The sequence below is a fragment of the Bos indicus genome, chromosome 8 (assembly GCF_029378745.1).
Source record: "Bos indicus isolate NIAB-ARS_2022 breed Sahiwal x Tharparkar chromosome 8, NIAB-ARS_B.indTharparkar_mat_pri_1.0, whole genome shotgun sequence".
NCBI classification, from domain to species: domain Eukaryota; kingdom Metazoa; phylum Chordata; class Mammalia; order Artiodactyla; family Bovidae; genus Bos; species Bos indicus.
Genome location: NC_091767.1, coordinates 99,883,585 through 99,910,533, shown reverse-complemented (window position 1 = coordinate 99,910,533; position 26,949 = coordinate 99,883,585). Strand labels below are relative to the sequence as shown.

Genomic DNA, 26,949 nt, shown 5'->3' with positions numbered 1-26,949 from the left:
TTAGCTCAGTGTAAACAAGGCACCTACTCATCAAATGGGCTTGAAACATGCGAATCGTGTCCGCTGGGCAGCTATCAGCCAGCATTTGGTTCCCGGGGGTGCCTCTCATGTCCAGAAAACACTTCAACTGTGAAGAGAGGAGCCGTGGACATTTCTGCTTGTGGAGGTTAAGTCTTACACATTGCTTTTTTTTCCCCCAAGCCTGTGCTAGGTTCTCTGCATGGAAGAGTGGAATCTTGTTAGCAGAGGCATATGTCTGCCATATGCAAAGAATGTAAATAACTGTCTCTTCATAGAGTGTTTCCTTCTATTCAGCCAGTTGGTACTTAAGTGTAAACACCCATAATATAAACACCATCCTGGTACCGTTAGGGACTCACAAGAAGCACATGACTGGGTCCCAGCCCTCAACACTAGTAACCATGTGACCACATGGTATGAGAGAAATACTTGTCAACCAGGAACGTAGATTTTTCATGTATAAAATGAGGTCTTGTCTTATGTTCCTTGAAACTCGAAAAATACATCCTTTGGATTGTGACCTTTGTTCCCTGCAATTTGAAGATTTTCACGAGTGGTTATCCACTTTGGCTCCTACTAGAATTGTTGCACATTCATTTCAGTATTGTAGCCACTTATTGACTAGAGACATGTTAGTACATCTTTTGTTACCTGAACATTATTGACCAGAATGTTTCAATATCACTTACATAACAGATCACTGGGCCACAGGTGTTAATTTCTGCAAAAATTGGCCCAGTGAGTAACATGTTAAAACTACTGAAACCCATCTCCACCCCCCCAGAGAATTCTGGTGTAAGTTTACTGTTTTCTTCTGAAGATCGCCCCTCTCCCCATGTTGTTGTTTAGTTGCTAAGTTATGTCTGACTCTACTGTGACCCCATGGACTGTAGCCCACCAGCGTCCTCTGTCCATGGGATTCTCCAGGCAAGAATACTGGAGGGGGTAGCCATTTCCTTCTCCATGGGATCTTCCCTACTGAGGGATAGAACCCGTGTCTCCCTCATGGCAGGCGGATTCTTTACCACTGAGCCACGAGGGAAACCCAAAGTTGCCACAGGTGATTCTAAAATACAACTAATTTTTGTTTCTCAAGTGTCACCATGGAGGGTTTGTTGAAACATGGACTCCTGGGGCTACCCCAGAGATTTAAATCAACAGGTCTGGTAAAGGCCTTGAGAATTTGCATTTCTAACTAGTTCTCAGGCTTCCCTGATAGCACAGTTGGTAAAGAATCTGTCTGCAATGCAGGAGACCCTGGTTCGATCCCTGGGTCGGGAAGATCTGCTGGAGAAGGGATAGGCTACCCACTCCAGTATTCTTGGGCTTCCCTTGTGGCTCAGCTGGTAAAGAATCTGCCCGCAATGCGGGAGACCTGGGTTCAGTCCCTGGGTTGGGAAGATGCCCTGGGGAAAGGAAAGGCTGCCCACTCCAGTATTCTGGCCTGCAGAGTTCCGTGGACTGTGCAGTCCATGGGGTCACAAATAGTTGGACGTTCTCAGGTGGTGCTGATTCTGCTTGGTCCAGGGGCCCCACACTGGGAACCACTCATTAAATAGAAATATGAAGATTACAGTTTCAATTTCAAATAGTTCTAATGTCCTTACCAGGTACAGCTTTCCAGCAGTGTAAAAACTGGAAGACAGAAACAAAAGTAAAGGATGCAAACTTACAATGCCAGTGGACTCCATCTGACAAATCAACGTCAGCCTGTTGTCAGAAAACAAAACAAAACAAACAAACGAAAAAAAACCAAAAACCTGCGGTGACCTTGCAAAGTCCGTGGAACTTTGCAAAAAAATAAACAGTTGTTTACCTCTGTCTGTTACAGCACTGGGAACAGAACAAGCATGGCTGGCGAAAAGTGACTTTAAAAAAATTGTGTGTCCTCCCCATTCTGTATACCCTTATTGAAAGACCCAAGGCCTATGGCAATCTGGACTTCCCAGCTGGCACTAGTGGTAAAGAACCCATCCGCCAATGTAGGTAGACTTAAGAGACCCGAGTTTGATCCCTGGGTGGGGAAGATCCCCTGGAGAAAAGAATGGCAACCCACTCCAGTATTCTTGCATGCAGAATCCCATGGACAGAGAAGCCTGGCAGTCTGCAGTCCATGGAATCACTCAGAGTCAGACACAACTGAAACGACTTAGCATGTATCCATGACAATCTGAAAGTTTAAAAACTTCTCTTATTGAATGAGTGATGTTTTAATAAGCCAGTCTGGCAGTTTCTCATTTCCCCAGGCTACACACACATGTATACATCTGTATCCAGTTAAAGACTGAGATTCCTGGAAAATACTTAGGATGTTTTGAGTGTAGATGTGGGGAGGGGGCAGGAGATGTCCAGCATTGTGTTCTGGGAGTTGTAGTCCCTGTAAGTTAAGTGCTACCCTAAATATATGTTATATATGCTGCATCTGTTTGAATCTCAGAACCAGAATCACAGTGGATGAAAGCCTCTTAGACATGAGGAACTGGGCAAGTAGTGTTCATCAACCTAATGCTTCACTGAAGAAATGAGAAGAAAGGTTAGCTAGGAACTACTTGAAACTCATAAACCATGTGTGTTGTGTAATACCAGCTGTGGATTTTTTTTTTTTTAATTAAAAGTCCAACAAAACCTCACATTATGGTTGAAAGAGAGCTACCAAAGACTCTCTTATTTTGTCAGTATACAGTCTAACTTTGGAAGAAAATCTGCAAGAAAAATAAGTCTTCTCTCTTTCCCTTCCTCCCTCCCTCCAAATGCAAAAGCCAACTAGGACTTTTACAGTAAAATAAGTTCATATTTGACAATTTTTTCCTTGAAGTTTCCGAATAAGCCTTGAGGTTTTCTAATACCAAATTGCCGCAATTAAGAAATTGTAATTCCCAGAAAATCTTTAAACTTCTGGTAACTGCTCTATTTCTAATATTCCTAGCATATGTTTAACCACATTCTACTTGTCGTGAGTGGAAAATCAGTAGTAATTGGTAATGACACTCTCCCCTGCAGTGCTGGATAAGCACCATTTTGTTTTTAATTTAAGTGTGTGTGAATTCTAGAATAGCCCCTCATATACATTTCTGTAGTTTTCAATCAACCCCCTTTCTCCCCGCCCCTTCTTTCTCTCCTTTTCCTCTTTTCTCTTTCTTTCTGTACTGCTTTATTTTTATAGGCATGTTGTACAGTTTACCTTATTTTTTACTGATGTATCACTTTTTGCATTATTTAGCCTTTGAACTTAAAATATGCTACTGGAGATCAGTGGACAAATAACTCCAGAAAGAATGAAGGGATGGAGCCAAAGCAAAAACAACACCCAGTTGTGGATGGGACTGGTGATAGAAGTAAAGTCCAATGCTGAAAAGGGCAATATTGCATAGGAACCTGGAATGTTAGGTCCATGAATCAAGGCAAATTGGAAGAGGTCAAACAGGAGATGGCAAGAGTGAATGTCAACATTCTAGGAATCAGCAAACTAAGATGGACTGGAGGGGTGAATTTAACTCAGATGACCATTTTATCTACTACTGTGGGCAGGAATCCCTTAGAAGAAATGGAGTAGCCATCATAGTCAACAGAAGAGTCTGAAATGCAGTACTTGGATGCAGTCTCAAAAATGACAAAATGATCTCTGTCTGTTTCCAAGGCAAAGCATTCAACATCACAGTAATCCAAGTCTATGCCCTGACCAGTATTGCTGAAGAAGCTGAAGTTAACCGGTTCTATGAAGACCTACAAGACCTTCTAGAACTAACACCCAAAAAAGATGTCCTTTTCATTATAGGAGACTGGAATGCAAAAGTAGGAAGTCAAGAAACACCTGGAGTAACAAGCAAATTTGGCCTTGGAATACAGAATGAAGCAGGGCAAAGACTAATAGAGTTTTGCGAAGAGAATGCACTGGTCATAGCAAACACCCTCTTCCAACAACACAAGAGAAGACTACACATGGACATCACCAGATGGTCAACACCAAAATCTGATTATATTCTTTGCAGCCAAAGATGGAGAAGCTCTATACAGTCAGCAAAAACAAGACTAGGAGCTGACTGTGGCTCAGATTATGAACTCCTTATTGCCAAATTCAGACTGAAATTGAAGAAAGTGGGGAAAACCACTAGACCATTCATGTATGACCTAAATCAAATCCCTTATGATTATACAGTAGAAGTGAGAAATAGATTTAAGGGACTAGATCTGATAGACAGAGTGCCTGATGAACTATGGAATGAGGGTTTGTGACATTGCTATGACATTGCTGTGACACTGCTGAAGACAGCAATCAAGACCATCCCCAAGAAAAAGAAATGCAAAAAAGCAAAATGGCTGTCTGCGGAGGCCTTACAAATAGCTATGAAAAGAAGGGATACAAAAAGCAAAGGAGAAAAGGGAAGATACACCCATTTGAATGCAGAGTTCCAAAGAATAGCAAGGAGAGACAAGAAAGCCTTCCTCAGCGATCAATGCAAAGAAATAGAGGAAAACAATAGAATGGGAAAGACGAGAGATCCCTTCAAGAAAATTAGAGATACCAAGGGAACATTTCATGCAAAAATGGGCTCCATAAAGGACAGAAATGGTAGCGACCTAACAGAAGCAGAATATATTAAGAAGAGGTGGCAAGAATACATAGAAGAACTGTACAAAAAAGATCTTCATGACCCAGATAATCACAATGGTGTGATTACTCACCTAGAGCCAAACATCCTGGAATGTGAAGTCAAATGGGCCTTAGGAAGCATCACTACGAACAAAGCTCGTGGAGGTGATGGAATTCCAGTTGAGCTATTTCAAATCCTGAAAGATGATGCTGTGAAAGTGCTGCACTCAATATGCCAGCAAATTTGGAAAACTCAGCAGTGGCCACAGGACTGGAAAAGGTCAGTTTTCATTCCAATTCCAAAGAAAGGCAATGCCAAAGAATGCTCAAACTACCGCACAGTTGCACTCATCTCACACACTAGTAAAGTAATGCTCAAAATTCTCCAAGCCAGGCTTCAGCAATACGTGAACCATGAACTTCCAGATGTTCAAGCTGGTTTTAGAAAAGGCAGAGGAACCAGAGATCAAATTGCAAACATCCGCTGGATCATCGAAAAAGCAAGAGAGTTCCAGAAAAACATGTATTTCTGCTTTATTGACTATGCCAAAGCCTTTGACTGTGTGGATCACAATAAACTGTGGAAAATTCTGAAAGAGATGGGAATACCAGACCACCTGATCTGCCTCTTGAGAAACCTATATGCAGGTCAGGAAGCAACAGTTAGAACTAGACATGGAACAACAGACTGGTTCCAAATAGGAAAAGGAGTACGTCAAGGCTGTATATTGTCACACTGCTTATTTAACTTATATGCAGAGTACGTCATGAGAAAGGCTGGGCTGGAAGAAGCACCAGCTGGAATCAAGATTGCCAGGAGAAACATCAGTAACTTCAAATATGCAAATGACACTACCCTTATGGCAGAAAGTGAAGCTCTAAAGGGCCTCTTGATGAAAGTGAAAGAGGACAGTGAAAGTGTTGGCTTAAAGCTCAACATTCAGAAAACTAACATCATGGCATCCGGTCCCATCACTTCATGGCAAATAGATGGGGAAACAGTGGAAACAATGGCTGACTTTATTTTTCTCGGCTCCAAAATCACTGCAGATGGTGATTGCAGCCATGAAATTAAAAAAACGCTTGCTCCTTGGAAGGAAAGTTAGGACCAACCTAGACAGCATATTAAAAAGCAGAGACATCACTTTGTCAACAAAGGTCCATCTAGTCAAGGCTATGATTTTCCAGCAGTCATGTACAGATGGAAGAGTTGGACCATAAAGAAGGCTGAGCACCAAAGAATTGATGCTTTCAAACTCTGGTGCTGGAGAAGACTCTTGAGAGTCCCTTGGACTGCAAGGAGATCCAACCAGTCTATCCTAGAGGAGATCAGTTCTGGGTGTTCATTGGAAGGACTGATGTTGAAGCTGAAACTCCAATACTTTGGCCATCTGATGCGAAGAGCTGACTCATTTGAAAAGACCCTGATGCTGGGAAAGACTGAGGGCAGGAGGAGAAGGGAACAACAGAGGATGAGATGGTTGGATGGCATCACCGACTCAATGGAGATGGGTTTGGGTGGACTCCGGGAGTTGGTGATAGACAGGGAGGCCTGGCGTGCTGCAGTTTATGGGGTCGCAAACAGTTGGACACGACTGAGCAACTGAACTGAACTTAAAATATCGTTAATAAATATAGCAATTATATTTAAGTGTATTATTATGTTGGGCTTCCTAAGTACCTCAGTGGTGAAGAATCTGCCTGCCATGCAGGAGACCTGGCTTGAATCCCTGGGTCAGGAAGATCCCCTGGAGAATGAAATGGCAACCCACTCCAGTATTCTTGCCTGGGAGAATCCCATAGCCAGAGAAGCCAAGGAGGCTACAGCCCATGCAGTTACAAAGAGAGTCAGACACGACTTAGCTACTGCTGCTAAGTCGCTTCAGTCGTGTCTGACTCTGTGCCACCCCATAGACGGCAGCCCACCAGGCTCCCTCATCCCTGGGATTCTCCAGGCAAGAACACTGGAGTGGGTTGCCATTTCCTTCTCCAATGCATAAAAGTGAAAAGTGAAAGTGAAGTCGCTCAGTCGTGTCTGACTCTTAGCGACCCCATGGACTGCAACCCCCCAGGCTCCTCCGCCCATGGGATTTTCCAGGCAAGAGTGCTGGAGTGGGGTGCCATCACCTTCTCTGGACTTAGCTACTAAAGAAGAACAAATATAACTATGTTAGTATAACGTAATATTCTTTATACACTTCATCTATTATCATGTGTTAGGATACTCTTGCCTGGAGAGTCCCACAGACGGAGGAGCCTGGAAGGCTGCAGTCCATGGGGTCGCTGAGGGTCGGACACGACTGAGCGACTTCACTTTCAATTTTCGCTTTCATGCATTGGAGAGGGAAATGGCAACCCACTCCAGTGTTCTTGCCTTGAGAATCCCAGGGATTGGGAAGCCTGGTGGGCTGCCGTCTATGGGGTCGCACAGAGTCGGACACGACTGAAGTGACTTACCAGCAGCAGGATATTAAACAGTCTTGAGTCCTTGGTTAACAGTCTTGAGTCTTGGTTATGAGTCTGAAGTTTTTCAGTTTTTTAAAAATGATTTTTACCAAAATAATAAGTCCCACAAATGGCTTTTGGTTGATGTTGTTTACATATGGTGCCAATAGAAGGAAAAATTATTTATGGAACAAGATAACAACACTTCTTACCTTGACCATCTAGGATGAAGTTAAAAGGAGGCTCAGAATGAGAAGCTTTGACTTCTGGCTTTGTCATCAGAAACCAGTATCTCCAAGACTATATTTTTCCTTTTATACCATCACGGGACAGGCCTGTGGGGTTACATTTTTCCCTGTTCATTTTAATGCTCTCTTTTTTAATTCTATTTTTATATCACTTTGGGCATATTTAAATATTTTTCCCCTTCTCTACAATAAAAGAGGTGAGAAAGATTTTGTTTCATTTTTCTTGATGAGAATGGCATTGAAACACGTATAATATCATGTATGAAACGAGTTGCCAGTCCAGGTTCGATGCACGATACTGGATGCTTGGGGCTGGTGCACTGGGACGACCCAGAGGGATGGTATGGGGAGGGAGGAGGGAGGAAGGTTCAGGATGGGGAACACATGTATACCTGTGGCGGATTCATTTCGATATTTGGCAAAACTAATACAAAATTGTAAAGTTTAAAAATAAAAATAAAAAAAAAAAAGAAACCATATGGTTTCTTTGTCCAAGATTCAAATCAAAAACTTCTCCCCTTTTTCCTTGTGATGTTAATCCATTGGGAACTGTGTCGTGTATGTGTCGTGTCTGTGTATTTAATACTGTAGTAGATAGTGCTATTATTATGTATATATGTATGTTATACATTCATATGTTGTATGAGTGCGTGTTAAGTCACTTTAGTCGTGTCTGACTCTTTGCAACCCTTTGTACCGCAGCTTGCCTGGTTCCTCTGTCCATGGGGTTCTCCAGGCAAGAATACTGGAGTGGGCGGCCACATCCTCCTCCAGGCGATCTTCCCTACCCAGGGATCGAACCCACATCTCTTACATCTCCTGCATTGGCAGGCGGGTTCTTTACCACTAGCACCACATGTGTGCGTGTGTATGTACGAACTACATATATAAATTATATATTAAATGCTGATTATCCAATCTTGGAAAGTACATTTGTGATGACAACTGTTTGCCCTTGGAAGGTAATGTAAACTAATTTCCACGTGAAAGTTTATTTTGCACTTTCTGGATCAAAAAGCAAAGAATAGACATCACAGTACTATGTCTGCTGTTTTGAGATGACAACTGGCTTATGGATTTTTTCATCTTAAGATTTTATTATTATTATGTCTTAGTATAATTGTTGGCTAATATAGTATAATTATGTACTACAGCTGACAGTATAATTCTGCCAGGTTTTAGGGCACAGTCTTTTTTTCTTTTTAAAGGTGAGGTTGTACTGAAAAAATTATATGAAAAAAGTAGTTTAATTCATTATAGTATCTTGAGTTTTACAGGTAGCATTTATATTTCTAGCATATGATACATATTCATAGATGTCTTTTCAAACAGAAAATTTATACTTTTATCAGTGGAACATTTATGCTTTCAGTTAACTATTAATAGTTAGCTTTTTGGAAAGTATTAATACCTCTTCTAAATAGGCAATAATTTTTAGAAATTTGAGAATCAGGAAACCTATTATAAACTCCTGTAAGTTTAGTTACCTCTCCCACTCCAGTTCTGTTGCCTGGAAAATCCCATGGACGGAGGAACCTGGTGGGCTGCAGTCCAAGGGGTCACTAAGAGTCGGACACGACCAAGCAACTTCACTTTCACTTTTCACTTTCATGCACTGGAGAAGGAAATGGCAACCCACTCCAGTACTCTTGTCTGGAAAATCCCAGGGATGGAGGAGCCTGGTGGGCTGCAGTCCAAGGGGTCGCTAAGAGTCGGACACGACCGAGCAACTTCACTTTCACTTTTCACTTTCATGCATTGGAGAAGGAAATGGCAACCCACTTCAGTGTTCTTGCCTGGAGAATTCCAGGCACAGGAGCCTGGTGGGCTGCCGTCTATGGGGTCACACAGAGTCGGACATGACTGAAGCGCCTTAGCAGCAGCAGCAGTAACAGAGTAGATTATTTTATTCTTGGTGAAACCAAGATACTTAGAGTTTAAAACTTTTCTTGAATGCAGCAAATGTAGCCACCAGAACGTTTTTTCTAAATATGCATTAATATCTATGTTATCTTCTGCCATCTATTGATTCAACTCCTGAGTTTTGTCAGTTGGGTACATAAAGGAGATCTTTTGCAAAAGATTTGGCTGGCTGTTTTTGCTTAAAAAATTTGATCTAAGCATCTTGAGGTTATGACAGATGTGTTGTCATTTATTTCATGTTTATTGTCCTACTGATGAAGGGATGCCACCACTTGGAGTATCCTGCTTCCTTGAGCCTCAAGTGTATCTTTAAATCTTTCAACCTCTTTGGTAATTATTTCTGCTAAACTAATTTTTATTATCAAGAATCCAAGACCTAAAGAGTAAGTATGCTGATACACTGAGTAGCTGTTTTCCTGTGTTCTATCTTCCATGCCTAATTTTATACAGTTGGATCTTAATAGTTCTAGTAGTTTTCTCAGCTTGTCATGACTTTTGGGCTCACCCAAATGACTCCAGTTCACACACTCCACCTGAATTTGTCTTTGGATCATTGTCAAAAACCCCAACCCACAGATTTAGTCATGGATAATCTACCTCACTGCCCCTCTGCCAAATGTAACCAAAATTTATTTATGAAAATCCATGTTATGTTTGGAGCTCTTCTCTTTTTCATTTTATTTATTTATCTAATTACTTTTTGGCTGTGCTGGGTCTTTGTTGCTTCTCTGGGCTTTTCTCTAGTTGCGGTGAGCGGGGACTGTTCTCTAGTTGTGACGCTTGGGCTTCTCATTGCTGGGTCTTCTCGTTGCAGAGCACAGGCTCTAGGCGCATGGGCTTCAGTAGTTGTGGCTCCTGGGCTCTAGAGCACTGTCTTAATAGATGTGGTGCATGGGTTTAGTTGCTCTGTGGCTTGTGGGATAGTCCCAAACCAGAGATCAAACTCCTTCTTCTACATTGGTAGGCAGATTCTTTACCACTGAGCCACCAGGGAAGCCCAGGGCTCTTTTCTCATATTCCACCAAATATTTGCAAGAGAATTTCAAACTTGGTTAAATGACAATATTCAACTGCATGTAATATATGAAAAGCATTTTAAACACAAAATAACATTAAAAGGTTTTAAAATAAAAGACCCCCCAATACATAATAGACAACTATACAAGAGCAATAACCATTTCAGATAAACTTAAAAATACAACTTCATATATCATGAAAATGCAAATTAACAGAGCAGTTCCATTTTTACCTTCAAATAGAAAAAAGGTATCATTTTCAATGCTGATGAGCATGCAATGAGAAGGATAATTTCATACACTGTCGAGGGGCTGTAAAGTAAATTTTTTTAATGATTCAGGCAGATGGTGACTGCAGCCATGAAATTAAAAGACACTTACTCCTTGGAAGAAAAGTTATGACCAACCTAGATAGCATATTCAAAAGCAGAGACGTTACTTTGCCAACAAAGGTCTGTCTAGTCAAGGTCATGGTTTTTCCAGTGGTCATGTATGGATGTGAGAGTTGGACTGTGAAGAAGGCTGAGCGCTGAAGAATTGATGCTTTTGAGCTGTGGTGTTGGAGAAGACTCTTGAGCATCCCTTGGACTGCAAGGAGATCCAACCAGTCCATTCTGAAGGAGATCAGCCCTGGGTGTTCTTTGGAAGGAATGATGCTAAAACTGAAACTCCAGTACTTTGGCCACCTAATGCGAAGAGTTGACTCATTGGAAAAGAGTCTGATGCTGGGAGGGATTGGGGGCAGGAGGAGAAGGGGGTAACAGAGGATGAGATGGTTGGGTGGCATCACCGACTCAATGGACATGAGTTTGAACTCCGGGAGTTGGTGATGGACAGGGAGGCCTGGCATGCTGTGATTCATGGGGTTGCAAAGAGTCGGACATGACTGAGTGACTGAACTGAACTGAATGATTCAGGCATGATATATTTATGGCTTTAGATTTTCATATCTTTAGCTTTAACTAAAGGCAAGTGTTATCCCAAGGAAATAATCAGAGTTATATAAAAAAATTTGTATAGAAAATTTCATGTCAGCATTGTTTATATTAGAAACAAATAGAAGTAGTAGAAATAACTAATTGTTCAGTAGTAGAGTAAATATGAGAACAATTATGGTCTGCCAGTGAGATGTAATATGTTTCATTTATTAAACATCATGTTATTTAATGATTTGGGGAATGGTTTACTTGTGATATGAAGTGAAAAAATCAGAGTACAATATTATATGACCAATTCTGATTTTTATTAAGTTAATGTGTATTGTTAAAGATGGGAAGGAAGCAACAAAATATTTACTTAAGTGGTCTGAGTATTACTTAATGATCTGGGTATTAAATACGTGCAAGAGAAAATATCACCAATGTGATAGCTTTCTTATAACCAAAGGTTAATGCACTTCTTTTAGAACGTAGGGTATACTGCTTTATAAGCACAAATGATTTTTTCTTTCTTTTGCAGTGCCTTGTCCAGTGGGAGAATTCTCTCGTTCTGGGTTAATGCCCTGTTATCCATGTCCCCAAGACTACTACCAACCCAATCCAGGGAAGTCCTTCTGTTTATCGTGTCCCTTTTATGGAACTACAACCATCACGGGTGCCAGATCCATCACAGATTGTTCCAGTAAGATGATACTACTTCGTTCTTCACGTTATCCTGTATGGGAGAGTTTTATTTCTGCAGTAACTTTAATTGTGACTGTTATATGTTCAGTGCCTTTGGGTGTCTGGATGTAAGCTGTCCTTTTGAAGGGGTTTTTGATGACAATGACTCAGATTCTTCACTCTGGGAATGGCAAACTTCATAACCTCCAAATTTCTAAGAGTCTAGAATTTAATGACATATCCCATCTGTCTCTTATGTTCTGTCTTTTTATATGACTAAAGGAAAATATATGTGGCTTTACTGACTCTGAGAAGCAAAATCATGACCGTGGCATTTGAATAGAGTCTATTCGTAGAGAACAGACTGTGGTTGCCCAGGGGGAGGGGGTGGAGGGAGGAATGGAGTGGGAAGTTGGGAGTAGAAGAGAGAAGCTCGTATATATAGAATGGATAAACAGCAATGTCCTATTGTATAGCACATGGGACTGTATATTCAGAATCCTATGATAAACCATAATGGAAAAGAATAAAAAACACATCTATAAAAAATATGTTAAGTTACATATATATTCACTTTTATATATACATATATATATATATAAAACTGAACCACTTTGCTTCCCAGCAAAAATTAGCGCAACATTGTAAGACAACTATACTTCAATTAAAAAAGAAAAAGGAAAAAATAGAATGCACTTAATTGGCAATATCTACTACACCAAATACGTTTCTCAGATATTTTCCCTTTAACTTTGTTAGGCTTTAGTTCAACTTTCTCAGCAGCAGAGGAAAGTGCAGTGCTTCTTGCTTCTCCTGGACATGTCAAAAAGAAGTATGAAGTCAGCAGTCAGGCAAGTCTACTTTGTATTTGTAAAATTTTCTCTAATGGAGTGCTTGGAAAACAATTTCTCATTATACATGTCACACAGAGGAAAACTACCAGACTTGAAATTTCAACTAATCAAGGGTCATGAATATTATCAATGAGTAATTGCATTTGCTTATGACTTATAATAGGAACTTTCCAAGAATGCACCATTAGAAGTCCTAAGTACCAGAAATTGGAATGTTTCCCTGCGATGTCTGGTGTAGAGAATTGTGGATGTGGAGAGTCTTTTAATTTGCTAATAATTAACATGTACCATGAGCATAACCCATCATTTGAGTAAGCATGTTGGGATTAGCCAAAGGCCATTTCTGATTAGCAAAACAAGTTACTCAACTTCCATGAAAGATATTTAAATTTTTTGCCAGTGGGAATGGGGGGGAATCATTTATTGGAGAAAAGTTGTGACTGTTTTAAAAATTAAGAAACATAACTCGTAAACATAATTGTTCTCCATTTGTTTTAAAAACTAGTTAAGACCAATTATTTAGAGTGATTCAGCCATTAATCTGAATGCACCTTGCCCAATGTCATAATAAATTCCTAGGTTTTAAGTATTTTTTAGGAGGATAATGAAGTTATATTTCTTATTTTAACTTCCTGCTTCCAAACATTCTCACTTGTAAGGGCTTCATAAATGAAGCTTTGAAACTGAGCCTAATGGACATAGAACCTCTAAAGACATGACTATCACCTCGGGAGACATATTAGAATCCACTGGCTAACTTTTTAAAATAATGATGTGCAGATATAACTTCCAGAGATTCCTGATTTAGCTGGTCTGGGTTGGGACCCGTCCTTAGTAAACTTTTTAAATGCCTTAAATGAAGTCTAACATGCAACCAGCATTGAGTGACACTGCCTGGGTTTAGCAGAGCATCACTCAAGAATAATATGTAGTATTTGTGCCCATATATGGCAGGTATCGGAGAAGGCAATGGCACCCCACTCCAGTACTCTTGCCTGTAAAATCCCAAGGACGGAGGGGCCTGGTGGGCTGCAGTCCATGGGGTTGCTAGGAGTCGGACACAACTGAGCGACTTCACTTTCACTTTTCACTTTCATGCATTGGAGAAGGAAATGGCAACCCACTCCAGTGTTCTTGCCTGGAGAATCCCAGGGACGGGGGAGCGTGGTGACTGAAGTGACTTAGCAGCAGCAGCAGCAGCAGCATGGCAGGTACCAATGTTATGCAGGCAGCCATCCTGCTGGACTCACTTGGAAATAGGAACCAGCTAATGCTGTAAATCTTTTAACTCCCTACTCAGAATTGCTTTGAAATGAACTTGTCTCTGATAAATTTTCTTTTCACAGGTTTTCCATGAATGTTTCTTAAACCCTTGCTACAATGGTGGAACCTGCCAGCAGCTGGGCCGTGGTTATGTGTGTGTCTGTCTGCCTGGATATACAGGTAACACAGAGGAATGCAAATTTTCATGTATCTTTCATACTGCATCATTGTAACTTCAAGTATCAAACTTTGAAACTTTAAAAATGAATGCCACAAGATACATTAGACTAGGGACTTCCCTGGCAATCTAGTGATTAAGATTTCACCTTCAAAAATGCAGGGGGTACAGGTTTGATCCCTGGTTGGGAAGCTAAAGATCTCACGTAACTTGTAGCCAAAAAACCAAAACACAGTACAGAAGTACTATTATAACAAATATAATAAAGACTTTAAAAATGGTCTGTGGCGGATTCATTTTGATATTTGGCAAAACTAATACAATTATGTAAAGTTTAAAAATAAAATAAAATTTAAAAAATGGTCTGCATAAAAAAAAAACCTTAAAAAGATAATGAATGATGCACAAAAATTTGGTTGAACAAGACAAACCAATATGTGAAAAAAGTATACAGGTCTTACAAATGACAATTTTCTTTGCATATTTTGGAGGAAGAATAAATCAGCTTCTCTGTGAAAAAATCACATCATAACTTATGATTTAAATTTGAATACGGTTCCAGAGGTCATGTCCAAGGTTGCATTCTAACACAAATCAAATGCATGACACTCAACCTAGAACAGATTGTCTAGCATAAACATTTTTAAACAAACTCATTTCTCTCATTTGTTTCACACGAATGGAAGTTCTTATGGCCATGATGTGTTGTTTATTTCTATTTTTATGCAAGCTGTGCTTAGGAAAACAGTATGGCTTTGAACTTGATTATGTAGGAATTATGTAAGAATTGTGTTTTCTTGCAGCTTGGTTCAAATTCCAGTTCAGTACAGAAAGATAGTTTTTTTGAGGAGAAATGAACTATACATTAAATGTTGCAGTTCATTTAAAATAATTTCCTGTTTTCTTCTAGAAATGCAGTTTTTCCTTTTGAGTTTTGTGTCACCAACATGAAGTATTTTAACGAGAAAAGTGGTATTTAGATAAAAGAATTCACCACAAAAGAGAAGTTGGAAGACAAAATACAGAATATTGTCCTTCCACTTATTTCAACATGTGCACACATGTATGTGTGTGTATGTTTCAATTTTTATAAGAATTTTTGTCCCAACACTTCATAAGAAATAATAATCTTGTCCTATAATTTTATAAATGAGAGGTGGTTGAGAAAAGCATAGTATAGGACAGTGATTCTCAAATTTTGATGTTCATTAGAATCATCTGGAGGATTTCCTAAAACACAGACTGTGGCATTTCTGTCACATTCCCAGGGGATTACTGATGCTATTGGTCACCATTCTGTGAGACCTCCTTGTGTAGAAGAACATGGATTTCAGCAGAATTAGTCCATAGAAGGACTGTGTGTATCCTATGAGAAGATAAACCCTATTCTAGGACACCTGGCATATGAGTTGAGATCTGGCAGGATTTAGCACCACCCCCATTCCTCAGCCAGTGGCCTTGGTAACAAGTACATGTGACTTTCTACTTTTGACTTTGGAATCAAACTAATTCCTGGCTCCATTTTATGCTTCTAGATTTCCCTCTTTCCCCTCTACTTCTGACTTGGGATCTTTTGCTGTCTTTTATGTATCCTTGTAAGGATAGCTTAAATCTATTTAGAAAGAGGTAATACCTTTATGAAATGCTTAATTAGATGGTAATTCCTAACATACTTCCTTTTTCTTCATCACTGCCACTCCCTATAAATTCAGGTTATTGTGATAATTACCTTTAAAGGACAGTTCTGTTTCTGTTCATCCTCTCTTTGATTGACCTTCAGTGTTTGCATTTTAGGCTTAAAATGTGAGATAGACATTGATGAATGCAGCTCACTGCCCTGCCACAACAATGGAATTTGTAAAGACCGAGTTGGAGAATTCATTTGTGAATGCCCATCTGGTTATACAGGTAAGGAAAGAGTGTCTCATTCTTACAATATAAACCTTTGAAACCTTAAAATAATGAGTTACCATTTCACACCTGTTAGAATGGCTATCATCAAAAGGTAAGAGATAACAGTGCTAGTGAGTCCATGAAGAAAAGAGGACTATTGTGCACTCTTGGTGGGAATGTAAATTGCTTCAGCCACTGTGGAAAACAGCATGGAGGTTCCTCAAAAAATTGGAAATAGAATTACCATACAGTCCAACAGTCCCTCTTCTGGGTATCCATTCAAAGAAATGAAATCACTATCTCAAAGAGATATCTGTACTTCCATGTTCATTGCAGCATTATTCACAATAGCCAATGGCCAAGATATGGAAACAAGCTAAGTATATATCAAGAGATGAATGGATAAAGAAAATGTGAGGGAGGTAGGTAGGTAGATATCCTTCAATGCTATGTCGCTTCAGTTGTGTCTGACTCTTTGTGACCCTGTAGACTGTAGCCCACCCGGCTTCTCTGTCCATGGGATTCTGCAGACAAGAATATTGGACTGGCTTGCCATGCCCTTCTCCAGGGGATCTTCCTAGAGGGAAGGGATCCAACCCACATCTCATTGTGTCTTCTGCATTGGCAGACAGGTTGTTTACCACTAGCACCACCTGGGAAGCCCTATATATAACATGTATTGGGATATTATTCAGCAAATATTTGGCAAAGAGCATATTTTTTTCGATAAACATTAGCCTTGATTTCCAATTTCTCTGCTCTTACACCTGAACAACTTGCTTGAAACTATTAGTCTTAAATTCCTTTCAGTTTTCTCAAGCGCAAATATTCTGTGATTCTTTACAGGTCAGCTGTGTGAAGACAATGTAAATGAGTGCATCTCCAGTCCTTGTTTAAATAAAGGAACTTGCGTTGATGGCCTGGCTGGTTATCACTGCACATGTGTGAAAGGATACATGGGTAAAATGTTTCCGTTCTTCCTAGTTGTCTTAAAGAGTTCCGTAAAGCCTCACAAATCATGATATTTACTGTTATACAAGTGACATTATATAAGTTAATGTTAATTATCTGATTTTATAACTGCACCATGATTTTATGAGGGAAAGTCCTTATTTTTGAGGAAATTCACACTGAAATATTTAGAGGTAAAAGAGCATCAGGTCTAAAATTGACTAAAGCAATTCAGAAAAAGTAATATGTTCTTGTGCATGTGTGTGTATATATGTATATGTAGGGACAGAAAGAGAAGACTTGAGTTTATATGCTAAGATAAACACTCAAGAAGTAACTGGAGATGATAAAATGTTGTTATAAGTGAATGCTAAATAATAGAATGTGTGTGTGTGTGTGTGTATATATATATATTATTATATATATTATATATTATATATACACAAACACACATATATAACTGGTAAAGAATAAGTCCAAAACCGAAAATGATCAGTGACAGAAAGAGGCAAGATCAAAGATACAGATGAACATTTTGGACTATATGTGCCAGTTTCATTTTTGTTTAAACATTTTCTCAATTAGGCGTCCATTGCTAATGTTAGTTCCAGAAAAAGATAAGGTTAAAAGAGCAGATTATCAAAAATACAGTCCTAAAATGATTTAGAAAAGCCAGAGCTTATTTAAGAATAGGTCCCAAACCTGTTTGGTCTCCCAGTGGCTCCACAGCCTCCATTTCATCCTTTTGAAGCAGCATCCTCCAAGGAGTCCTCACCTTGATTCCAGTTTTCCAAAGGGGTTAACCTTTGGGCTGTCTCTCATCCTCATCCATCCCCAGGCCTACACTGTGAAACAGAAGTCAATGAATGCCAGTCAAGCCCATGTTTAAATAACGCAGTCTGTGAAGATCAGCTTGGGGGGTTCTTGTGCAAATGCCCACCTGGATTTTTGGGCACCCGGTGTGACATAAACATGGATGAGTGTCTCAGCCAACCATGCAAAAATGGAGCTACCTGCAAGGACGGTGCCAATGGCTTCAGGTAAGAGACTAAGCCTGGCTCTTTTCGCTGTTTTTATTATCTTAACTGTTCAGTCATTCTGCCGTCTTTACAGAGTATTACTTTGAATCCCAGGCCAGCCGTTCCCAAATCCTAGCCCAAGGATAAGCTATGGTAGAATCTTGACTACCACCTGATGTTCTGATTTCCTACCTCTTGGGTAAAGTCTGTAATTTTGTAATAGACAATCGGTAGGTTTTAAGTTCTCCTGTGTTTCTGAAGCACAGCCAGACTTTGAAACCACTGTTCTATACTTGGGAAGTCATAAAAGATAAAAGGAAGGACATATATTCAAAAGCAAATGCAGAATCACTATTCAAAACCCAGTTTTTAATGTTTTATATTTTAGCTGGAGTTTTCCCACCAACTAAAATCAGAAGGAATAGTGCAATTCTGCTGTCACAGAGCCATTCTATGACCATGGTTTTCAAACTTTTTTTTAGTTTAGTGTCCCTTATTTCCAGGGAAATCAGAGTGTAAACAAGAAATTAAAGCTAAGCTTTTGTGGTTGAAAATAGTGGTGTTTTGAAGGAGAAAGACTGGCTTCCTAAGACAGGTCTTACTGGGGTACCAGTAGAAAGTGGTTTGAAAACCAACACTTTTTTTTTAATCACTACCAAGTCTGCTCTGTTCCATTCACTTCCCCTTGCAGGATCTGTGGCTTCTGCAGTACAGAAAGACAGACTGGCTTTGCTTGCAGAATTTTAGGGAACTTCACTGTCCTCAGTAAGCAACTGGTTCTGCAAGTTTTCAAAAGTTAAAAGCTTAAAAAAAAAAAATTCTACCTCAGTTGCAACATTTCCCAGCCCCCTTCCATTACCATCCCCCAAGACAGCTAGGACACTATCTGGAAGAAATAGGGAGCCAGTTTTGCCAGTGAGACTTTCACTCTCAATGTGAAAATGAGATCTTAGTGTAGCATCAACTTTTCATAGTTTTTTTTTTTTTTTTTTTTTTTAATCTTCAGGCATATAGCACCTAACCATAGGCAATGAGACATTTCCAGATGAACAGCACGAGTTCCAAACTCTCCCCACGGTCCAAAACAATTGATAAATACCAAATTTGTCTAAATCCTAACTAGAGGAAAGGTGAAGAGGGCAAACTCTCCACTTCAAAAGGAATGCTAGTTGCCACCGAAGTGAATCTGTTTCACAAAGATACTGAACTACTATAATGATATCAAACATGGACAGATATACATCAGAAATTAAAACAACATTGTAAATCATCCAACCAGTCCATTCTAAAGGAGATCAGTCCTGGGTGTTCTTTGGAAGGAATGATGCTAAAGCTGTAATTCCAGTACTTTGGCCACCTCATGAGAAGGGTTGACTCATTGGAAAAGACTGATGCTGGGAGGGATTGGGGGCAGAAGGAGAAGGGGATGACAGAGGATGAGATGGCTGGATGGCATCACTGACTCGATGGATGTGAGTTTGAGTGAACTCTGGGAGTTGGTGATGGACAGGGAGGCCTGGTGTGCTGCAATTCATGGGGTCACAAAGAGTCGGACATGACTGAACAACTGAATTGAAATTAACTATACTTCAATAAAATTTAAAAAACAAGTGTTTTTAAAGTATTTCCAAAAAAAAGCATGGACAGATAAAGATGAGTGAAATTCAGCCGAAGTAAGTTTACCATCAAATACACAGAACTCCATAAAGATGCCCACCAATTCCAACTGAGATTTTCTTTTAAACCTCCAAATACCATTTATTTATATTATTACCAATATCAAAGAGGTCCCCATATAAACATGCTAGTAGTAATATTAACTACATTTATTGGGCAGATGCTTTTTAATTAAAGATATTTCAGATATACTGAAAATTACAAAGAATAATAAAAGTTTATACACTCACCACAGTAGTGATCAATCCTTAGCCTTTTGCTATATTTGGTTCATATCTTTCATTTAAAAAAGAATAAATTCTGAAGATAGATTTGGAGTCCCTCCAATAAGCATGGAGGGACACACACACACATTCCTCTTCTTCCCTAACAGTAACCACTGTCTTGAAGTCGGTTTATAGCTTTCTCATTCAGACTTTGCTTTACTACATATATGACTTCATAAACAATAAATAGTATAGTTTTACATGTTACATAAGTAGTATCATACTATATATATAATCCTTTTGTATTTTGTTTTTCCTTTTGACACTGTATTATCAAGGTTGGTAATTTGCCTCTAGTTTGCTCATCTCAGGACTTCCCTGGTGGCTCAGACAGTAAAGCGGCTGCCTACAATGCAGGAGACCCGAGTTTGATCCCTGGGTCGGGTAGATCCCCTAGAGAAGGAAATGGCAACCCACTCAAGTATTCTTGCCTGGAAAATCCCATGGATGGAGGATCCTGTTAGGCTACAGTCCATGGGGTTGCAAAGAGTCGGACACAACTGAGTGACTTCACTTCACTTCACTTTTGCTCATTTCAACTGCCAATTAGTATTCTATTGGTAATTATACCACAGTTTATTTTCCCAGTCACTTCTTCATGAACATGCAGAATGATGCTGTTGTGAACATGCATTACATTTGTCCTTGAACACCTGGCAGTCATCTCCTAGAATTCATACCAGAAGTGGACATACAGGGCTCTGGAAATGCAAACCCTCCACTTTCTTTGACATTGCCACATGGTTCATGACACTCTTGTCAGTATTTGACATCATCGGATGTATTTTCCATTTGGAGGGGTTTAAATGGCTTCTTGCATTCCCCAGAGACTGTGTGGCGTCCTGATTGAGATCAAAGTCCTTCACCACCTCTTAGTATCAAGAGGACTTAGGCAAATTAACCTCTCAGAACCACGATTTACTCATTGTAACTGGGAATAATAATATTCTTCATCATTATAAGGATTGAATTAATGTATGTGGGGATTCCCAGGTGGTGTTAGTAGTAAAGACCCCACCTGCCAATGCAGGAAGACCATAAGAGACACGAGTTCAGTCCCTAGGTCAGGAAGATCCCTTGGAGGAGGGCATGGAAACTCACTCCAGTATTCTTGCCTGGAGAATCCCATGGGCAGAAGAGTCTGGCAGGCTACAGTCCATGGGGTCGCAGAGAGTCAAACAAGCTAAAGCAACTTGGCATGGCATATGTAAGTGTTTAGAAGAGCATGTGAACTTTTTATATTTTTCCTAGCACTTTGTGGTGAGAGAAATCACCAGTGTGTGAATAACCAGAACTAGTTTATACTCTATTTTTACCACTACAACATTTCAAGTACATGTTGTCTTCAGTTCAGTTCAGTCACTCAGTCATGTCCGACTCTTTGCGACCCCATGAATCACAGCGTGCCAGGCCTCCCTGTCCATCACCAATTTCTGGAGTATACTCAAACTCATGTCCATCAAGTTGGTGATGCCATCCAGCCATCTCATCCTCTGTCGTCCCCTTTTCCTCCTGCCCCCAATCCCTCCCAGCATCAGAGTCTTTTCTAATGATTCAACTCTTCGAATGAGGCAGCCAAAGTATTGGAGTTTCAGCTTCAACATCAGTCCTTCCAATGAACACCCAGGACTGATCTCCTTTAGAATGGACTGGTTGGATCTCCTTGCAGTCCAAGGGACTCTCAAGAGTCTTCTCCAACACCACAGTTCAAAACCATCAATTCTTCGGCACTCAGCCTTCTTCACAGTCCAACTCTCACATCCATACATGACCACAGGAAAAACCATAGCCTTGACTAGATGGACCTTTGTTGGCAAAGTAATGTCTCTGCTTTTGAATATGCTATCTAAGTTGGTCATAACTTTTCTTCCAAGTAGTAAGCATCTTTTAATTTCATGGCTGCAGTCACCATCTGCAGTGATTTTGGAGCCCAGAAAAATAAAGTCTGACATGGTTTCCACTGTTTCCCCATCTATTTCCCATGAAGTGATGGGACCAGGTGCCATGATCTTCGTTTTCTGAATGTTGAGCTTTAAGCCAGCTTTTTCACTCTCCTCTTTCACTTTCATCAAGAGGCTTTTTAGTTGTCTTAAATAGGTTTATTTGAATGAACTTTAAAAAGTAATAGTTAAAGCACCGTTTTAATGTGGAAAATGAGTTTCAGCATTTCAGGATTTTTTAAAAATTCAGTTAAACTGAAAAAAAGGAAAAACAAAAACAATTCACCCATTTTTCCCACCCTATGCCTCTGGCAACCACCAGCCTGTTTTGTAGGCTGTGGGTGGGTATGTATACATGTATGCATATTTAGATTCCACATGCAAGAGAGCTCACGTTAGCACTAAACTTCCCCGAGTCTTTGGAGACGGTGCTGTCACTAACAGGAGTCTGCTTCTGCCGCCTCGCTGCAGCTCTTCTGATTGTCACAACATTGTGTGTTCTTTCAGGTGCCAGTGTGCAGCAGGCTTCACGGGGACACACTGTGAGCTGAACATCGACGAATGTCAGTCTAACCCCTGTAAAAATCAGGCCACCTGTGTGGATGAATTAAACGCATACAGCTGTAAATGTCAGCCAGGATTTTCAGGCAGCAGGTGTGAAACAGGTATATGTGAGCTTCGTGTTGTTAAGAACGATACCAAGTATAGTGATAGTGAAAGTGAAGTCGCTCAGTCGTGTCCGACTCTTTTCGACTCCATGGACTGTGTAGCCTACCAGGCTCCTCTGTCCATGGGATTTTCCCGGCAATAGTACTGGAGTGGATTGCCATTTCCTTTTCCAGCGGATCTTCCCGACCCAGTGATGGAACCCAGGGCTCCCGCGTTGTAGACAGACGCTTTACCGTCTGAGCCACCAGGGAAGTCCAAGTATAGTGATAATAATGTCAATTTTTACCTGCACTAAGCACAGTCTATATACCAAAGACTGTGTGAAGCATTTTGTATTTATTTAACCTTCACAGCTGTCCAATGAAGTGGGTCATGTTATCTCCAGTAGCACAGAGGAGGAGGTTGAGCTTAGAGATGTGAGGGTGAAATGGAGAAAATTGAATTTAGCAGAACTCTTCACATTCTGCGTGTTTAGAAAAGGACACTTGGATAAGTCACTTGATGTAGAAGGTCAGAGTCCATGGATATGTTTGAGAATTAATGCTAAACAGCTTTCTCAGAACGTAGGAGTCTTCTAGCTATAGGACTTTCGTTCTGTTGACTGGGATATGCAGGATTGGGGCTTCTGAAATGGGGAAGAACCAGGGCCCTGAGCAGGAATGACCTATTGCCCTAGCAGTGGACCCCCCCCGCCCCGCCCACCTTCTCTCCTGCAATGTCAGTGACTCCACTCTCTTGAGTTATTCCCATCAGCCCACAGGTGCTTAGTCTCTCATCTTGAATGACTCCCCAGCCCCACCTCTCCTTCCAGCTATTCTGTTTCAAAGCTTCCTTTCACTGCTGAGTGCTTTTGCTGTCTTGGATATTCACTGTTGGTTTTATTTAAACCAATTTGTTGAACAAAAAGGAAACAGATTTACAGAGAACATACTAGTGGGTACTAGTGGAAGGGGGAAGACGGGAGGGCAAGATGGGTATGGGGATAGAAGAGGTACAAATTACTATGAATAAAATAAATAGGCTGCAGGGATAAGCATAGGAAAGACTGAGTATTTTATAATAGCTATAAATGGAACATAAGCTTTAAAATTGTGAGTCACTGTGTTGTACACCTGAAACTGATTTAATATTGTAAATCAGTTATATCTCAATAATAATAAAATACATACGAAATACTAAAGTAATATGTTATTTATTTCATAAGCAACATGTGTTTAATTTTGAAATTGCTTCTCAGATGATCATATTTACTGAAATGAACTTCTTTGACGATAGTATTGCATACTTGCTACTACCTTAGACAATTGAAAAATGCTTCACAAGTGCCATGATATTTTCTTTTTATTAAAGTATAGTTGATTTACAATGTTTTGTTAGTTTCTGGTATACACAGAGTGGTTCAGTCATATATGTTTATATACACATGTATATATATTCTTTTTCATATTCTTTTCCCTGTACTATATTACAAGATACTGAATACAGCTCCCTGTGCTAAACTTGTTCATTTTATGTACAGCAGTCTGTATCTTCTAATCCCAAACTCCTCATTTATCCCTTTACCCTCTTTGGTAACTATGGTAACTATAAGCTGATTTTCTGTGTCTGTGAGTCTGTTTCTGTTTTGTAAATAAGTTCATCTGTATCACTTTTTTTTAGGTTCTACAGGTAAGTGATATCATGATGTTTGTCTTTTTCCATACGACGTACTTCATTTATTGTGATAATCTCTAGGTCCATCCATGTTGCTATACATGGCATTACTTCATTCATTACCAGGCTTCCCCGGTAGCTCAGAGGGTAAAGCGTCTGCCTGCAATGAGGGAGACCCGGGTTTGATCCCTGGGTCAGGAAGATCCCCTGGAGAAGGCAATGGCACCCCACTCCAGTACTCTTGCCTGGAGAATCCCATGGATGGAGGAGCCTGGTGGGCTGAAGTCCATGGGGTCGCTGGGAGTCGGACACAACTGAGCGACTTCACTTTCACTTTTCACTTTCATGCATTGGAGAAGGAAATGGCAACCCACTCCAGTGTTCTTGCCTGGAGAATCCCAGGGACGGGGGAGCCTGGTGGGCTGCCATCTATGGGGTCGCAGAGTCGGACACGACTGAAGCGACTTAGCATAGCATAGCATAGTATTCCATTCGTGTGTATGTGTGTGTGTGCCACTGTGAACATTGAAGTACATGTATCTTTTAGAATTAGAGTTTTCTTCAGACATATGCCCAGGAGTGCGATTGCTGGGCTGTACAGTAGTTCTGTTTTCTGGTTTTTGAGGAAACCTCCATACCATTTTCCATAGTAGCTGCACCAGTTTGCCTTCCCAACAGTAGAGGAGATTCCCTTTTCTCCACACCCTCTCCAGCATTTATTATTTATAGACATTTTAGTGATGACTCTCCTGACCATGTGAGGTGATACCTCATGGTAGTTTTGATTTACATTTCTTTAATAATTAGTGGTATTGAGCATCTTTTCATGTGTCTCTTGGCCATCTGTATGTCTTCTCATTCTTTTCTTATTTGTTGCAGAACAGTCAGCAGGCTTTAACCTGGATTTTGAAGTTTCTGGCATTTATGGTTACATCATGCTGGATGGTGTCCTTCCGACCCTCCATGCTGTGACCTGCACGTTCTGGATGAAATCGTCTGACGACATTAATTACGGGACACCGATCTCCTATGCCCTGGAGAATGGCAGTGACAATACCTTCCTCCTAACCGATTATAATGGGTAAGCAGAGACATCAGGAAGGCCATGTTAGGACTTATCCTGGCACCAGGTTAGAACTGACATGGGAGGGGATGGAGCAGTAGGAGGGTCAAGTGTTCCAACAGGACAACAGGGTGACGGTAGTCAATCAGAGCATCTGGACAGGTCCTATACGAAGGCAGCATTTCAGTGGTAGTGCCTTATACATGGATTGTGTTTTGCTATTTGCTAAGTATTACCATCTGAGCCACCAGGGAAGCCCAGATATCTTCTTATGTATTATTTCATTTGAGCTTCACAAGGACTTGAGGAACTGATGCCCCTTAACAGGTAAAATGAATGAGAAGCTAAATGCTTTCCCTCCCAAATCTCACACCACGGGAGTGGCAGAACTGTCAAACTGACTGTTCAGACCAGTGCTCCTTTATTTACCTGTCAGTGGCCAAAGGTCAAAGGACTTCCGTGGCACTCCTGGTCCTTGGAAGACCCTTGTATTGAATAAGAATCCATTTGAAATCTCCAGGGTGCAAGATGACATTTTTTTTATGTCTTTTTGGATCAATTAGTTCCAGTTCGGGGCCCCATCCCTCTGGGCTGATAGGAAAGTCAGCTTTAGCTGTTTCTCTGATTTCTTTCACTAGTAACTGCTTATCCTGTCTTAGATACTCATGGATCATCTAAAACCCACAAAGTTTTGCTAAAGAGCCACAGAGAGGCTCAACCTGTCTCAACCTGCAGGACTTCGACCACTGGTTGTCTGTCCACCCTGCCGATCACTGAGCTGTCTGCTACCTCTGCCTCTGTGATCCTTTCAGAACCTCGGCTGTTCGCCACGTGTGGCGTCCTTGGCAAGGCTGAGAGTTTATGCCTTTTGATTAAGAAAGATTCTGTGGCACACCACATGGCCTTTTCCTCCCAGGTCCACCCAAACGTGTGGCCTTTTGCTCTGAACAGGTTCCAGGCCTCAGGGACAACACATTGAGCTCTCCTTCCTTGCCTCAGTCCATGAGATTCTCACTGTTCTGGTGAAAATCTTTCCATCCTCAAACCCTGTCCTTCTTAGTGGACTTGAACAGTCAGAAACAAAATGTAAGAAATTTCAAAATCCTCCCCCGAGACAGATTGTATAGAAGGAGAAAATCTGTTGCCTGCTTAATTTTGGGGAGGAAGAACAGTGGGGAAACAATTTGTGTTTTAGAAATATCTTTTCATAAACATCTTTGAATAGAGGTTTAGAAGATGCTGATACAGTTACTGAATGACTTCTTCTTTATCAGTTTCCCCTAATATTTTCTTTTTCTCCATTTGCTTTTGAAGATACTCCACTTTCCGCTGCTTCTTAACTTGGACATTTCTCTAAGTGACATGGTTGTTGGAACCCTTTTGTAGCTGGTCACCTCTGTTTATTTCCAATTATTCTTTCCCTTGCATCAATGTACTTCATCTGCCAAGTGACTGTTCTGGCAACAGAGAGATAGGACTGACTTCCTAGGACATCTCTGAAGTCTGTTCCAAGTTGTAGGAGCATACATCCTAGAGAAAAGAAACCAGACTGACATTTGCGAAACTCTCATTCCTTCCATTCTTGACTCATTCTCTCTAGAATAGACAGTTGGTGAATTATCTCAAATTGGGCCAGTTTGTTTCAGCTTGTCCTAAGACATTTTCCCTACCCCTCAGT

At 40.5% G+C, this 26,949-nt stretch overlaps 1 protein-coding gene across 1 annotated transcript in view; it reads left to right on the top strand.

Annotated features, from left to right (window-relative positions):
* SVEP1 (sushi, von Willebrand factor type A, EGF and pentraxin domain containing 1) overlaps nt 1–26,949 on the top strand; it is a 208,721-nt gene that overhangs the window by 111,765 nt on the left and 70,007 nt on the right. The window contains exons 18-26 of the mRNA XM_070795267.1: nt 5–166; nt 11,703–11,864; nt 12,605–12,696; nt 14,046–14,142; nt 15,935–16,048; nt 16,880–16,993; nt 17,823–18,024; nt 22,394–22,551; nt 25,088–25,289. Of these exons, the coding sequence (XP_070651368.1) occupies nt 5–166; nt 11,703–11,864; nt 12,605–12,696; nt 14,046–14,142; nt 15,935–16,048; nt 16,880–16,993; nt 17,823–18,024; nt 22,394–22,551; nt 25,088–25,289 (1,303 nt within the window). The remainder of the gene's footprint in view (nt 1–4; nt 167–11,702; nt 11,865–12,604; nt 12,697–14,045; nt 14,143–15,934; nt 16,049–16,879; nt 16,994–17,822; nt 18,025–22,393; nt 22,552–25,087; nt 25,290–26,949) is intronic.